We start from the raw sequence: 15,618 nt of genomic DNA on the forward strand, positions 1-15,618 counted from the left end.
TATGTGCCGATATATATCAGCTAATGATATACCTGAGGATCACCTGATGTGATGCTACCTGGCATGATTTAAAAAACAAATACTGCTTCATTATTTTTTTTCTCTTTGAGTCTTCGTCCCAAAGAATGAAATATTATGGTTTAGAATCCTTTACTTGCACTGTGTCAACACCAAACTTCAGAGTACGTATACAGCAGTTCGTTACTCCTTAACCAAGTGCTCAATAGATTGTTATAATCTGCAGGATCTTTCTTACTTGGTGTCCATTGGGGTTTGTTCCTTGGTGAACATTAGGCGAAGTTGAAGGTTACTGAACAGAAATGAGTCCTGGAGATACTAAAAAAAAACCTTCCGCTGAATCCAGACTTCCGTTTATGTCAAGGCTGCGAGTGATGCCTCGTAATGGTCAAGCAATCTTCTGAGCGTAGCAGCATCATCTGTAAAGGATAGGGTGTCTAGAAGTCAAAAGCACGGTCAAACCCAGTTAAAGTTGTGTCAACTGCCTGTTTTCTGCTTTGTTTGACCTTTGAGGTCACGCTTGATCGTCACAATTCAGTTTCCTTCGTCATTTCCTTAATGGTTTTATTGACATTCGAAACACCCTCCACTGAACTTTTGTTACATTCTTCTTATTCCATAATACCTTGACCCTTTGCAGTACCGTGACATTATCCACTGCTTTCTGATCTTGGAATTGGCACTTATCGATGAAGTGGGAGGTAGACAAGAACTTACGTAATGTGGCTTTGTACTGCAGAGAGAGAGAGAGATGGTGAGAGAGAGACAGTGAAAAAGGAACCCTAGGCCTATCCGCCGTTCCCTTCAACCCTTGCAACTCAAGTCTTCGACGTCTGCTGGGGCCCTGACGCTGCAGAAAAGCAGCCGTTCGTTGCCAGGGCATTTTGTACCACTGCACCCAGACAAAGTCACCAACCATTCACATGTATACATTGGTTACAGGTTTTACGCAGGGATCTAGAGTTTCATGACATGGGTGTTGCTGTTTTTTATTTTTTATTTTTGTGTTGCCGACCTGGCATTGAGTGTAAAAGGGCACTGGCACGCGAGAAGCGCAGCAGGAGGACTAGTTCCAGACGTGACGGATTCAAGCCAATCAGTTAAGAGGTCCACGTAATGCGAGAGATATGAGATTCTTCTGCCTCTGCTGCGTCTGGATGTCGGTTTTTTCTACAATGTTCCTGGTGCTTGTCAACCCTCTAGTTTTTAGCTGTCGCAAGAAATTGTAGGATTTAAGAAGAAGGGGATCGTGGGGGATTTAAATGTTCCTCGGGAGTACGTTTGGCTGGACAGTTCCTTCCGCTGGAAACGCGCGAGACATTGGAGATGTATGCCGAACTAAACTTAGGCTGGTCGTGCCGCAATTGAAATGGTGTCGTCGCTGCAAGGTCGTATAGTTGGAGATTTTGCAAATCGAGGCCCGAAATTGGGGTGAGAGCTCATGCAGCGGTGATGTGATTGTGGAGTTGCAATTGGTAATGCATGGAGAGTAGGATCGGGTTGATGAGTGTGGCGAGCCACCGATTGTGGGTGATTATGGATTGTATTTGAGAGTGGTTACTTCAGGGTTCAGGTTATTTGCGCAGGGGGGTTGTTGGAGTTTGCAGGTTTGGTTCGCTGAAACTGAATAGATTAGCCTAAGGGTGAGGGGAAGAGTTAGGATCTGGTGGGAGGGGTGAGGGAATAGTTGTGGGCAGAAAATCGAGCGCATTCGCGATGAACGGAGCCACGGTGCAGCCAAGTTACAAGGAGGCGGGGCCCGTGAGATACCACCCCATGCATGACTGCCTCTCCCTCATCTTGCGTTTATTAACACTGGGTGCCACTATAGCTGCCATTGTTGCCATGCTGAAGTCTACTCAAACCGTCCCAACCTTGTTAGGCCCGCATACAGCTCGATGGAAAGACTTTCCCGCATTCGAGTAAGTGCGCCGTTGTCACTACTCCATTCTTCGGTTTCACGAAATTTAACTAACCCATGAAATACACTCGTGGGCAGTGTGATATGTCTCATAGCGAAGTGCCTCTGACATCACTGTACTTAGGCAGGCTGCTGTCCCTCATTGACGCCTGCCAGGAAGAATGAAAATTGGGTTGCAATTGAACCGTCTGAGTGAATTGTGGCTTTTAAGTTTTCTGTTGTTCCTTTCTAACTGTATCCCCAAAAAATGTATGCGAAAATAGCTCCTGACAACTCTGCTGGAGTTTGTTTTTGTTTTTTGGTCTAACAGGAAGATATGACGCAGGTGGTTTGTTATCGGCAATTCCATTGTCCTCGTTTACGCGGCTCTTGGAACACTTGCGGCATGCCTGTCCCTATTCACTCGGCGAGGTCCTCTTAGCTACACTAAAACCGCATGGCTCACCTTCCTCTGCGACTTTGTAAGCCTTCACTACAAGCTATGATACCTTCCTGCAAGTTTCTAGAATACTTTTCGCTGTGCTACGGTGTCCATAAATTTCTACTGATATGGAGCATCGGTTCCTCTTCCAGATATGTTCATGTGCCTTGATCTCGGCAGGTTCAACGGCACTGGGAGTGGCATGGATTGGGAAGCATGGCCAGCATTCTGCCTTCTGGAATGCAGTGTGCCCGACGGTGGATCGCTTCTGTGACTATGTCCAAGGTGCTCTGATCGCCACCCTCTGCGGTTTTATATTTCAGGCCCTGTCCACTGTCATTGCTGCGTCGGCTCTTCACAACCTTGCGACGCACAGACATTGATGATAAACATCACTAAGTGCTCCCAGAAACTCGTTGCCATAGCCGCCGAAAGCCGCAGATAAGATAGATGATAACTTTTGAGGAAGGCTGGTGAGGGGCGCACGTGTATAAATGTTGTGTACAAAGCAGGCAGTATATGTGTAGTGCGTATTTCCTTTTCCAAACGTGGGTTTGTCTGTGTGGACAAACCATGTTGATTGATGAGAAGTTGATAATAAGTGCTTGAAGACATATGATTTCTGGAGGAAGGACAGGACAGGGTGCATTTGTGAACTGTCTACTTCAAAAACAAAGCTGACGATGGGACCACGTGCTTCAAATGCCTGTCTGAGTAAGTTAAGGCTGATGTTGATTCCGTGAGGGCTTGTTGCGTGCACGTGATACACGCCCTTGTCAAACACGTTCATGGGTTCAGCGAATTTGTAGGAAAGTGAACAAAGTAGCTAAAAATGGACGAGGCGGCGACACAAACCATCCAAAATCGCCGATGAATATTCAGATTCCTCATTAACACACGGGAAAACAAACCACGACACTTTGAGATCATACTTTATCCCCCATGAGAGGATGCATTGTAGTCATGCGCTTCAAGATATTTCTTCAACAGTTATGTTATGATCGTGCAATTAACAGATTAAGTGGTTCAATCGCAAGAGTTTGTGTTCTTCACAGTCATGAACAAGGCAGTTTAACTAAACAGAATCTTCTAGTTAGTTATACAAAGAATTGATCAGTAAATATACGACCAAAAGAGAGCAGATCTGAACAGTGCGTTTCGGTCTCAAAGAGCTTCAAGTAATCTGCACAAACGACTTAGTTCTTACTACCAAAAATTCCAAAAATGCTCTTAATCGCGTTCAGGGCATTCTCGTCAATGAAAGGTTCATCGTATTTATTAATGAGGGGTGTAAAACCTGGGGATTGCCGCAGCGCAGCAAAATCAGGATCCTCTCTCACGGTCTAGTAGTCTTCGAACCCGGCTTGCATGGCCTCCTCCAGAGCTTGAAGACCAGCATCAATTAGGTTCAATTTGGAGTAACAGCACGCGACGTCGTAGCTAGCAACGGCTTCTTCCCTGGCCTCGGGTTTCAAACCCAGAACAGACTCGAAGTGAACCAAAGCTTCTTCGTACTTCCTTATCTTGTAGAGTTTCAATCCAGAGTTGAGCTCGTTTTCTCGACTTTTCTTCTGCTTGCGAAGATAATCCTGAACTTGAATCTCCCAGATACCATCGCTGATGAAGCCAGCATTCCGCTCCGCCGAAAGCTGCTTCGCAGTCGCGCCTCCATCTTCCCCAACTCCGTAACGCTTCTCCATTCGCATGAGAAGAGTCCCAACTCGCTGCCGAATGGTGTACATTGTGCGACCATACTCAGCAGCAGGCCACATTTCATTTCCAAACATGGCGCTGGTTTCAATCACTTTGTCGCTGGGGTAAACATCCCCGTCCTATCGGCACTCCCATCAAGAGCCACAGCGTCAATGTACGTTCCACCGTCAGCGCCCTTGTAGAATCGTAGTCCCCACGGCTTCTCCAGCTCCACTTCATACGTCTCCTTCACAGCGGGTTGGTCAACAGGCGAGGGGTTTTCGGCCATAGCGCGCACAACTACGGCCGCATTGCGACTGCTCCGTTGATGCGTATCGCAAAGCGTAGTGCTCCCCTTCAGAGACTGCAAACTAGCCCCTGAGTAACATTTATGCCTCACCTGAATGCTCGCTCTGGCCACGGTGGGAGATGACACTGGCGTGTCGGCCGCTCGCACAACTACATTCAATTGCGCGGCAAAACAAGACCCTGTTGCCACGGCAGACGCCATGTCGTATCCTCCTTGCACACAAACTTCAATCAGATTATTGTAGCTCAGTCTCCATACATTTAAGACTCGGAAGTTGGAGACTACAACTGAAACTAAAATCCTTCACTCGCAATTCCTCTTCCAGGTGAACATCAATTTATCCAAAACGTCAAGGAAACACCTAGCCAATTCAGCAGCACACATTTTAACTGAGAAGAAGCCTGTTCTCTCCAATGCAGTGCTTGCACACTCTCCTTGACAACAGTCCCTAAAAACCATGTCTCGATTTCTCTTGTGACAACTTGCTAGAACGTCGTCTCAATACGTATTTCCTTCACACGGTCCCCTCCTACGTACAATACACAACAATTTGCTCCGAATGAAAACTAAACGCTGAATCTCCTCACAAATGTAGACTGTAAATGTGAACATATTTGGTAGAATCAGGCCACAGTTGCGACTGGGGCTTGGGAAGACGTCCAATGCTCAGAAAACTCCAGCCGTTCTTGTCTCCATGTGAGGCTATCTCAGCCTCGACGTGGTAAACTCCATTGTGCGAGTGCTGCAGTGATACGGAGACCCACTTTTCTCTCCAGCTTCACACTTGAATTGTTGGATCACGAGAACATTCTTAAGTCTGGCTTGCTACGTAGCGTTGCAAGAACTGATGGATAAGGTCCCGGTGAGTGTGTCTCCCACGGCTAGTCACCAACAACAGGATGTGCGTCCATCGCCCGCTCTGGCCCATGGTCAAAATACGAAACTCGCGCGTACCACCTCATTCAGCATCACTTGATCTAGTGGTCACAGTGGTTCGCAATAGATATCTAGGCATCACTTTTCAGGCAATGGAGGACCTTGTTGAGGACATAGCAAGCAGTCACTGAGTACCGAAAACTGTTGCAACAGCAGTTCCATTGCTTTTGAAGTTTTACCTTGTCGCTTGCTAGAGTAATTGAAACATAATACTGGAACACCTTAGCAGGATTGGGCGTGTTGAGAAGAAACATGGGGGATTGAACCTTGCAACCTCGGGCCGAATGGGAGATGGTGAGATCAATACTTACACCGTAGTTGATGGGAAAAACATGAGTGCATCGCATTCTACATAGTGGGAAGACTTTCGAATCCACCCACAATTAGGGAGCAATTTTCATAGTTCACAATAAATCCACCCACGTGTGTCTCAAGCCCTCGTTATGAAGTTGCTATTTCAGGACGCCTTGTGCTAGGACGAATGGCGGTAGGCGTATTTCCCGTTGACGGGGCAGAATAATGTCAAGGGAATCATAGCACACCAACGGTAACCATCACTTTTTCGGAGGAGTAACGATCACAGGCTCGCAGCCTTTGTTTAATGTCTCCCTAGCACGCAAATCAACGTTACAAAGCTCAGTCTTGTTAGAGTCTCTTCTTTACACATCGGCAATCAGGTAAGCTCTGTTCATTTGTTTTGTTTCTCAACTGAGTGGAGCACATCTTTCCGATGCCGAAACTCATTGATCCCTCAAGTACACAGGTTGTCATCTGAATGCGATACATTTCAGTAGTCACAACTACTACAACATGAACGCAATAATCCGCCCCCGTCTTCTCGTAGAAAACACCTGATGCCTTCCTTCACATTCACTATTTGCGCATTTCTTACAAATCATCCCACCTAGTAGTTACCTCGTGCTTCGTATTTGTCACAGGTGTGAATTAAATTCCATAGGTCCACAGGCAGCAACTCACGGCATTGTGACAAAACTTATTACCTCCACGGTTCACCACTTCTAGTATGCTCCGGGCGCGACCTGCATGTGAAATTACTACTGAAAAAGGCTGTTTGTCATTTCGCTAATGTCTCACTCACAGTACCTGTTTCGAGATTCCTCCACAAGTCGCAAGCACCGACAGCGGTGTCGAATCGCATTTCCCTTGTCCAGAGTGAAACCCTAATTGTCCGAGTGCCAGCAAAGCCCTCAGTACACGTGGCCAAAGAGGTTCCCCGTTCACACCTGCAGTCGTGAGCTTCCCGGCCAACGAGGTCGCCACCGCGTTCCCATTCGTGTACGCTTATGGGGAACGTACGTGACGGGGTTCTCAAGATTCGGGGTGTATTATTTTTAATCAGTTTAATATTTTGCTATTATTCTAATTAGTGTATTGAATTAATTTCTTTTGATTTTGATTTTAGGGTTTAGATTTTTTCTGCTTCCATACTACTTTGAACTTTGTTTAGTTTCTCCTGTATATTTGCAAGTTTATTCTTATTTTTCGTAATTATACCTTTATTTCTTTAGAGATATTTAGTATTTTATTATTATTTAAATTGTGATGATACTTGTATTGTGAATGAATAAAAAGATACCGTTCAAGATGTGATATTACAGATTGGAAAATTTTATATTTACAATTTATAATTCAATAAATGTATTAAAAAAATTCTAAAGCTTTTGATAGGACATCAGAATTTACATCAATAAATAAAATCATGTGTATAAATTAGTAACACACTCAAAATTTAAATATCAAAATTTTAATGAGGTCATTTTCTATAATTTTCAAACAAAGTAAAATTGCATTACGGTTTTTGAATTTGTATATATTGTAAATTTATTTTTTAAAAAAGTTAAATCCAAAATTATTTTTCAGTTTTTGAAAATCATACTAGACATTCATTAAATTAAGGTATGTTCATTCCTTTTTTTCATACTCAATGTCAATAAAAATTATACCATTGAAATTTCTTTAATAAAATTAGAATGTAAGTTATATATATATATATATATATATATATATTTTCTTCTTGGAAACATAAAACATTTATTTTCTCATAATTTATGTTGTGGTATAAATATCCTGAGAAAATAAAGGTTCACTTGGTACTACTAATTCAATAAATTCACGAGGCACATCCCAAGGAATAAAACTTGTATTTGATAAACCAACAAAATACTCCAAAACTAGTTCAATTTGTCTTATGTTAGTTATGAGAAATATTTGATCTTTTTCAATGTCAATTCCTATGATTTTTGTTGACGAGAATATTTTCAAAAATGTTTTTTTACGAGGTGCTCGGAATTGTAATGATATTCGTCCAATTAAGTCTTTAGGAATACATTTTATGACCTCAAGCAGTGATAAGAGATCTCCACTTAGTGTGAGAAAACTACCATGTGTTTCACCTCCAATGTAAGAGCCCATACCTCTATTTGATTCAATTGAAATGGAACCTTTTGGAAATGCCTAAATACCATAGTAAATTTTTTTTTTTTAAATCATATATTACATTACATAATTACCCATAATATGAAATACGTATTATCACAATTACAATTAGAAAATAATTCATCTAATACATTTCAAGCATAAAGTTTAATATAAAATTTATATTGCTAGTACTATAAATTCTAATAATATAAGTGTTAAGAAATGAGCTTAGTAATTTATATTTTAAATTAGAAATAGATATATATATATATATATATATATATATTAACACATACATGCATACCTTTTCAATTGCTTTGTGCAAAATTGGCAATTTCATGAAAGGAGTGAGTATATGGAGACTAACTAATTCAGGTTCTTTGATACGGAATGTCTGTCCTATTAAATATTCATAAAACTTAAAACATTCTTCACCTATGAATGGACTAAAAATTGTAACCATCCACCTTTTTTCTCTATTTTTATTCAAAAAGGGTTCATCTTCCTAATTTTTAGAATAAGTAAATGTTATTTTTTCTTTAAAGATCAATTGCAAATAACAACTATAATACATGAATTAAAATAATGAAATTATAATGTCATGTTAAAATTTCTTTTAGAACAAATTATGTTTTCTATTTGCTTTGATACTCCTTCACAGTATTATAATAGTAAAGCATAATCAGATCAAGCAAAATATTAATTAAAAAAAGTTCACTATAGTTCAAGTTAACCTTTCTTCCATGCCATTGTTCTACCACATATTGAGGATTGTAAATTTGATCTTCAAGTTTCTTTTGAAATATCAAAAATTCTAGTCCATTCACATCTTGAGCAAATAACTTCTCTTTATCATCGCAATGTTTCAATATACACACCTTGTATAAATAAATAAAAAGAATAGTGACATCAACTACTTATTTAAAGTGTGAGAAACCATTCTAAAGAAACATGTTTTTATAATAAGTTATTATTCATTAAAATAAATGATTAATAAAAATAATGAAAATAAATAGATGTCTTTATAGTTACTCATCATTATGAAGTATATTATTATATATTTTGAATTTTTGAGTTTTACTTTCAAAAGAATTAATTTTTGGTATATGTATATTTAAATCATACATTTAAATCAGTAAGTTCATGAAATCCTTCTTGAACATAGTCGGTCTTATAGCCTACTATAAATGCAGTAGATAAAGAAAATGTGTAGGGAAGACGGTCTTTAGAACCTCCATATTCAAATAACTCACAAAACCGTTTCAATTTTTTCATATCTACCTAAAAACAAACTCATACATACATTTAGTTTTTTTTTAATACAAAAAAAGCATATTCTTGTCGGAAATGGTTTCTAGATTGAAAATATTATTTCATAAGAATACACTCTATAAATCTAATAGCAACATTATATAATCATGTTTATGTCAATGTATGATAAAATTAAGAAAAATTCATACTTGATCCAAGAGTTGATTTGCATGAAAGTACGGCAAGCCGTAAAAGGGAGGTTCTATTTGTTTCATTTCTTAAAGCTAAACGTAAATATTCCTCCAAAGGGTGGTAAAAAATCAAGTTGGTTAAAGATTGAAGCATAATTTCATTTGATGCTACCCAAAGTGATGCAACATTGTGACAAGGTACATGACATCTTTCCGTGTAAAAGTATTCCATTATTTCATAAGTAATTGCGCATGTCCAATCTCCTTTAATGATATCATACACTTTTCTTTCCTTTTCTTCATGTTTAATAAGATCACCATGACAATGCATGCGTTTGCAAATCACTTCATCAGATTCTTCTTCTTCTTCTTCTTCTTCTTCAGATTCTTGTTCCACAACTTGTGCATCAAAATCATACTCTTTATGGATTTCATCAACATCTTTCACTTCTCCCCCATTTAATAATTTTGTGAGTTCTTCAGAAAATGTATCATTTCTCACTTGATTTTCACCATTTTGGATTTTTGCAACATTTGTTTTTGTGGGTATTGACAGGTGTCCTAGTTGCATTGGGAGGGGAAGGCAGAGGTTCAATTGTTGCTCAATGTCCAAAAGATGTGCCTCAGGTTCAACTAGTGGACTGGCCTGAAATTGCAAGAATAACTCAAATTTAATAGATAGATGTTCATTTGCATAAGAAAATCCTGAATAGTTTGTAAAATATTAAAAGGCTATGGACTTTGATTTTTTTCAAAAAAAGAAACAAAAACAAAATACAAACTATATATATAAGCATGTATGTATGTATGTATGTATGTATGTATGTATTTATACAAACATATAATATATAGAGTATAAAATCTTTAAAACCAAAAGAATACTAATTAAAAGACCTCTATTGGATAAAGGATCTTCTTAATGATGCTCTTTTTCTTTCTTAAAAAACTCTGCATTTTGGTAGCTTTTAATTCTGCAAACACTTGGCTTGGTCTTTTTGAGTGAATAATTTGCATCCCATTTGTGGTCTTAGAGGTCCTTGTAAGTATATTATTGTTCAAACCATCTTCTATGGTTTTGTCAAACACACTTGTACTCTTATCTTCTTCTTTGACATCGTTTCTAAATACAATAGAACCTTTGGATCTTTGACTTTGTGACTCCTTTGAGATAAAAACGTCTTTTTTGTCATTGTTATTATTATTATTATTATTATTACTATTACTATTATTTATTTCATTGTTAAATTTTACATTTTGATTTTTCTTCTCTTCAATTGTAGGATTAATCAAAAGAAGATATTTATCCGCCAACATAACAAATTTTTGTAAATCATCAATTATTCTTTCATCAAGAGCATCTTTGATTTCACTTGTGGCAAGATTCATTAGAAATGGTTTGGATGTGGCAAGTAAAGTATCCGCTTCTAACTTACGTCTTTGAGCAAGACTCATGTCTTTTGGAAGATCTACAAGCAGGTTGCATTCCAATTCATCTTTATTTTCTAATTTTCTTTCATCAATGAATAAATCCTTGTTGCTAATCTCTACCATTTCTTTCACAACCTTCACCATTTCTTTTGAGGATTCATTGGGTTTTGAACTATTCAAACTTGGTTTGCGGACAAATTCTTCTGCACTTGTGGCTAATTCTTTTTCAATTAATTTGTGATACTCTTTTAGCAATGCAAGCTCTTTCAATTCACCATCTACACTTTTGGTATTGGTTTCACTTTTCATGTTTATACTTTGTGAGTCATTGTTATCTTCAATTGGCTTATATTGAAGATGATAAGGATCTGTTGAATTGTTGCCTATTTTTTCAACCAAAATTGGAGTTGATGGTATCACTTCTTCAACATGAAGGTGGCATGGTAAATAGACAGGTACTACTTGATCAGTTACATGCCATATTTTTTCATCTAAATTCCATGTTTAATTTTTTTAACATAAGTAAAATTTTAAGATTATATATATATATATATATATATATATATCTCAAAAGTATGGTTGGTACTATTTTTTTCAAATTATTGGAAATTAAATAATTTCTATATTGAACTGAATTTATTCAATGATATATATATATATAAGAATTCCTTGAATGTTATGTATTTTCAGCCTTTGATGATGCTATACATAATGATGTAAGTCATTTAGGAACTGAATAGTGACTTATAACATTTTGTATAATACAGATAAAGAAAATTATCTTTTCTTTTTTCTTTTCTTTTCAATTATACTTTTTTCCATGACATTAGACTTGAATTGCACAACTATGAGGGGGGGAAATGAGTTAAAGGTGTAATAAATATGGAACTAGATGTAAGATATTTCTGTTGATAAGAACAGATGACAAACTGTAATAAAAAATAAAAAATAAAAACTAATAATGCTTTTTTTTTTGCATGAAGCCTTCAATGATGTACACGACTTTTTTGTAATTTTGAAAAACCACTTACTTAAATGCTTTTTAACACTTTACATTAACATAGAATAATTATGGTGCTAGTGTTAATTATTCAGCTATCAATGTGACATAAATTTTAAATTAGTTTGATTTTATCAGTATTTATGTAATTGTTACATGGTTTTGTGCACAAGTCATATATTTTTAAATCACTATGAATCGTTTTATAGAGTTATCTTTGGAAATCATAACAATTAGTAGTTTTGATCTTATTGTTACGTCATACATAACTGTGCATTATTAGGAAAACATAATATAGGGTAAATTATTTTTATGGAAAATCTTCCACAAACCATTAGTGGTATTATAATGAATATCCATTTTTTCTTGATTCTCCATATCCCATATATACAAGTCAAATAATTCCTTAAAAGCAGTAGAACTTTTATTCAAAATTTGCTTGTGACATAATATTCTTTCCATATCTTGGTTTTGCAAAGACTTCCTCACCGTTATAATAACATCACAATTCTCTTGCGTAAACTCAAGGTTGCATTTTGGAGGTTGAAAAGGAAGGCCAATTTTAGCTAATTGTTGCACCAACATATCTACAATATAGATTGGTTTTGATTTTGAAGTAACATCTTTTGATCCAACTTTTTGAGAAATATCAAGTTTACTTTTTGTCATTGGTAAGATATCTTGAGTTGCACTTAGACTCTCAAACAACCTTCTCTTATTATAATTAAAGTCTTTGGCTTCTTCTTCAAAAGCATCTCGACTACAATTTATCTCGCCAGTATAAAATTGAACTTCTTTGTCACCTTTTTTTGTATTGAAGTTTCTATCACCTTGAATAATATCATAGTTGATTGTACTTGGTCTTTGTTTATAACTTGAAAAATCCATTGGGCCCACTTTGCAAAATAGATTCTTATGCTCTTGTATGGTTTTAGCTATAGTATTGTAAGTTTGAAAAGTATTCTTTTGAGGTGGAAGTTTAATATTTACCATTTTGAATAGTTTATTTTTCTTATTTGAAATTGATAATAATTTTTTTATTCAATTTTGAGTTCCTCAAAAAAATTCAGACCAACGTCTTGAAAATAAAATGTAACTCAAGTATGTGAAGAAGTATTTGAAATGATGTTTTTGAGAGTATAAAATTTTAATTTGTGAAAATCAAAGTAACAATTTAGTAATATCTATAATTTTCTAAAATGATCCACATATTTTGTGATTTTTTTTCCAAAAATTCTTGTTATTTTCTTTTTTTCTTTTTTAAAAAGGATTTGAACAGACATATCTTCAATGAATATATTATTCGGAATGAAATAATCACGGATTAAAAATTTCATATATACCTTTAGAAAAAAAATTGATTTGAAGCAGAAATATTTATTTAATAAAATTTTAATTAAGAATAATAAGTCTAAATCAGTGTGTTTTCTTATGAAATTTTCATTTATCATTTCATGAGGAGAAAAATAATAATTCATGAATCAACTTCACAGTTGAAGTGTAAATCTAATTAGAATATATATATATTTATTATTATTTTTTTATACTACTCTAATAATTTATATGAATAAATGATAATCTCATACTATTTTTTTTGACCTAATTACACTTTCAATTGATTCTTTCTTAATTTTATTACAACAAAGCATGTGTTATCCACAACAGTTAAGGACATTTAAATATATATATATATATATATATATATATATATTTGAATATAATTGTGACACTTGTTTGATTTGATATATTTGCTGCATCTAAACTTCATTTTTTGCAAAAGCTACAACTGAAATATTATCATAACAAACCCAATTTGCAGAAACCATCAAAATTAACCGTTTTATAAGTATCTGTGCTTCAATTCCAGTTGTTGAACCCATCAAAATTTCACTTTTTCTAACCAAATTATAGATACTAATTTCTTAAAAAAATTAAGGCTTCAAAAATATTTTTTTCATGATTTATTATTATAATATATAGAAAACATAGTAAAATGTTCATAAATTATCAAAAGATTTAAGGTTGTAATTCCTGAATTCATTTTGCAGGTGCTTGTGTGGGCATGTCATGATTGAAACAAGCAAACTCAGTTGAAGTTGTCACTCTACTCTCACAGTGAAAAATAAACTTAATACGTTCAATATTTTCCCACATTCAATTCATTAATAAAAAGATCGAGAATTTATTTTAATCTTAAAGAAGGTAGTGTCAAAAATAAAAAAAAATAAAAAATTATTTTAATCTTAAAGGAGGTAGTGTCAAAAATAAAAAAAAATAATTTATTTTAATCTTAAAGGAGGTAGTGTCAAAAATAAAAAAAAATAAAAAATTATTTTAATCTTAAAGGAGGTAGTGTCAAAAATAAAAAAAAATAATTTATTTTAATCTTAAAGGAGGTAGTGTCAAAAATAAAAAAAAATAAAAAATTATTTTAATCTTAAAGGAGGTAGTGTCAAAAATAAAAAAAAATAATTTATTTTAATCTTAAAGGAGGTAGTGTCAAAAATAAAAAAAAATTAATTTATTTTTATCTCAAAGGAGGTAGTGTCAAAAATAAAAAAAAATAATTTAGTTTAATCTTAAAGGAGGTAGTGTCAAAAATAAAAAAATATAATTTAACTTAATCTTAAAGGAGGTAGTGTCAAAAATTTAAAAAAAATAATTTATTTATAATTTTTAAGCTATGAATAATGTATTTAATATTTTTTTAACTAAATTAATATTAAATATTCATACCTATTATTATAAAAAATCTATTTTACAAAATTTATTAATTTTTCAAGAAAAGCTTTAAAATAAATATACAAAATCAAACAAATTAAATAAGATTGACAATTGAGAAGACTTACCAATTGAAAAAACGATCTCCTAATTTACTTGGGTCTTGGTTGTCCTCCTTCTCCAACGTTGATGTTGATCTTCTAGTAACTATTACTCATTGTTAAGTCATTTAATTGCTCTTCATATTAGCAAAATTTTAGTAACCAAAGCTTACTACACTCTTACAAAATTTTGCTTCAATCAAACAAACAGATTGATCAAGATCACAAAAAATCTCATTGATTCTAATAATCAAATATCTAAGATCCTAATCCAATTAAATTCTACTATCCTTCAATGTAATTATTTGTTTAATCTCAAATTTTTAAACTATATTAAAGACAAGCATATTTACAAACTCTCAAAATGCCGTCTGTCCATCTACTACAATACTCACAATTACTTCAAATAAGTAATTCTTCTTTCATTTCTCAAAATCCAAAATTACTGAAAATATCTTTGATTTTGGAAAAATAAATAAATAAATAAATCAATAAAACAACCATCTTAAAGTCTTTTTTTTAAACTTGCTTTCCAATCAGCAAAATAAAATCCTAGGATCGCCATAGGTGCATGGTTTTGTTCCTCAAAATCTAACTTTAATCTTGATTTATAACTAGTCCTCTTTGGATATCAATTCATAATATTTTAAGGTATTTTTTGCTACAAACTATTCTTGTCTTTTTTCTAAAACAATTCCATATTATTTTTCTAATTTATGTTATTTTTTCTTATTTATGGCAATAGAAATTAATAGAAGGTATTTATAAAAGATAATATGAAGACTAAATGTTTTTCCACCTCCCTATCTTTTACCTATATTTTGCTATTATATTTTTTAATTATGCTCTTTTATAATAGGACATATGTTTTCATCTTTCACCATATAGTTGTTTTACAACACAACAACTTTTATATAAAAATGCCATTGGCAATATCTAAGAGAAACTATTGGCTTTGATTTGGTGAAGAAAATGAGTAAGTTTTGTCAACTTGGTTGTATTGAAGCCTTTGCAAATGTTGATGATCTACTATCATATTTTCAATGTCATACCTAAGAGTAGGTATAGAGTAAAGAAGATATGTGCAAGACATGGAGCAATCTTAATTTCTAAAACACCATTGTTTGTATTTTTCAACAATTACAACAACCTAACAACAGGCATATATATTATCCTAATGTTATATACT

The 15,618-nt window shown here is 34.5% G+C and overlaps 2 protein-coding genes across 4 annotated transcripts; one reads left to right on the forward strand and one right to left on the reverse strand.

Moving 5' to 3' along the window:
* Nucleotides 1-1,291: 1,291 nt before the first annotated feature.
* LOC112275302 (CASP-like protein 1U3) lies at nucleotides 1,292-3,063 on the forward strand. Its single transcript, XM_024505552.3, has 3 exons — nucleotides 1,292-1,940; nucleotides 2,265-2,400; nucleotides 2,513-3,063. The coding sequence occupies exons 1-3, from the start codon at nucleotides 1,735-1,737 to the stop codon at nucleotides 2,741-2,743; spliced, it is 573 nt and encodes a 190-aa protein (XP_024361320.1). The 5' UTR covers nucleotides 1,292-1,734; the 3' UTR covers nucleotides 2,744-3,063.
* Nucleotides 3,064-3,608: 545 nt separating this feature from the next.
* On the reverse strand, nucleotides 3,609-13,898 carry LOC112275301 (protein MET1, chloroplastic-like). Of its 3 annotated transcripts, none has more exons than XM_090246283.1 (7): nucleotides 11,940-13,898; nucleotides 10,074-11,098; nucleotides 9,198-9,825; nucleotides 8,863-9,018; nucleotides 8,472-8,615; nucleotides 8,042-8,242; nucleotides 3,609-7,773 (listed from the first exon to the last, which is right to left on the reverse strand). In XM_090246283.1, the coding sequence occupies exon 7, from the start codon at nucleotides 4,145-4,147 to the stop codon at nucleotides 3,704-3,706; it is 444 nt and encodes a 147-aa protein (XP_090102409.1). In that variant the 5' UTR covers nucleotides 4,148-7,773; nucleotides 8,042-8,242; nucleotides 8,472-8,615; nucleotides 8,863-9,018; nucleotides 9,198-9,825; nucleotides 10,074-11,098; nucleotides 11,940-13,898; the 3' UTR covers nucleotides 3,609-3,703. The 3 variants fall into 3 exon arrangements, 1 of the variants encoding a protein (XP_090102409.1); XR_016500103.1 differs by having other exon boundaries at nucleotides 5,591-7,773; nucleotides 8,042-8,213; nucleotides 8,863-9,014; nucleotides 11,940-13,897; XR_016500104.1 differs by having other exon boundaries at nucleotides 5,591-7,773; nucleotides 9,198-9,884; nucleotides 11,940-13,897.
* Nucleotides 13,899-15,618: the final 1,720 nt, after the last annotated feature.

The sequence above is a fragment of the Physcomitrium patens genome, chromosome 22, assembly GCF_059467195.1.
Source record: "Physcomitrium patens ecotype Gransden chromosome 22, ASM5946719v1, whole genome shotgun sequence".
NCBI classification, from domain to species: Eukaryota; Viridiplantae; Streptophyta; class Bryopsida; order Funariales; family Funariaceae; genus Physcomitrium; species Physcomitrium patens.

What these genes read in the sequence shown, in the direction of transcription:
- LOC112275302 (XM_024505552.3), top strand. Translation starts at nt 1,735, where the DNA reads ATGAACGGAGCCACGGTGCAGCCAAGTTACAAGGAGGCGGGGCCCGTG. An exon ending in AAAGACTTTCCCGCATTCGA is followed by an intron (nt 1,941 to 2,264) that starts GTAAGTGCGCCG and finishes GATATGACGCAG; the next exon opens with GTGGTTTGTTATCGGCAATT. An exon ending in TCACCTTCCTCTGCGACTTT is followed by an intron (nt 2,401 to 2,512) that starts GTAAGCCTTCAC and finishes TTCCTCTTCCAG; the next exon opens with ATATGTTCATGTGCCTTGAT.
- LOC112275301 (XM_090246283.1), bottom strand. Translation starts at nt 4,147, where the DNA reads ATGTTTGGAAATGAAATGTGGCCTGCTGCTGAGTATGGTCGCACAATG.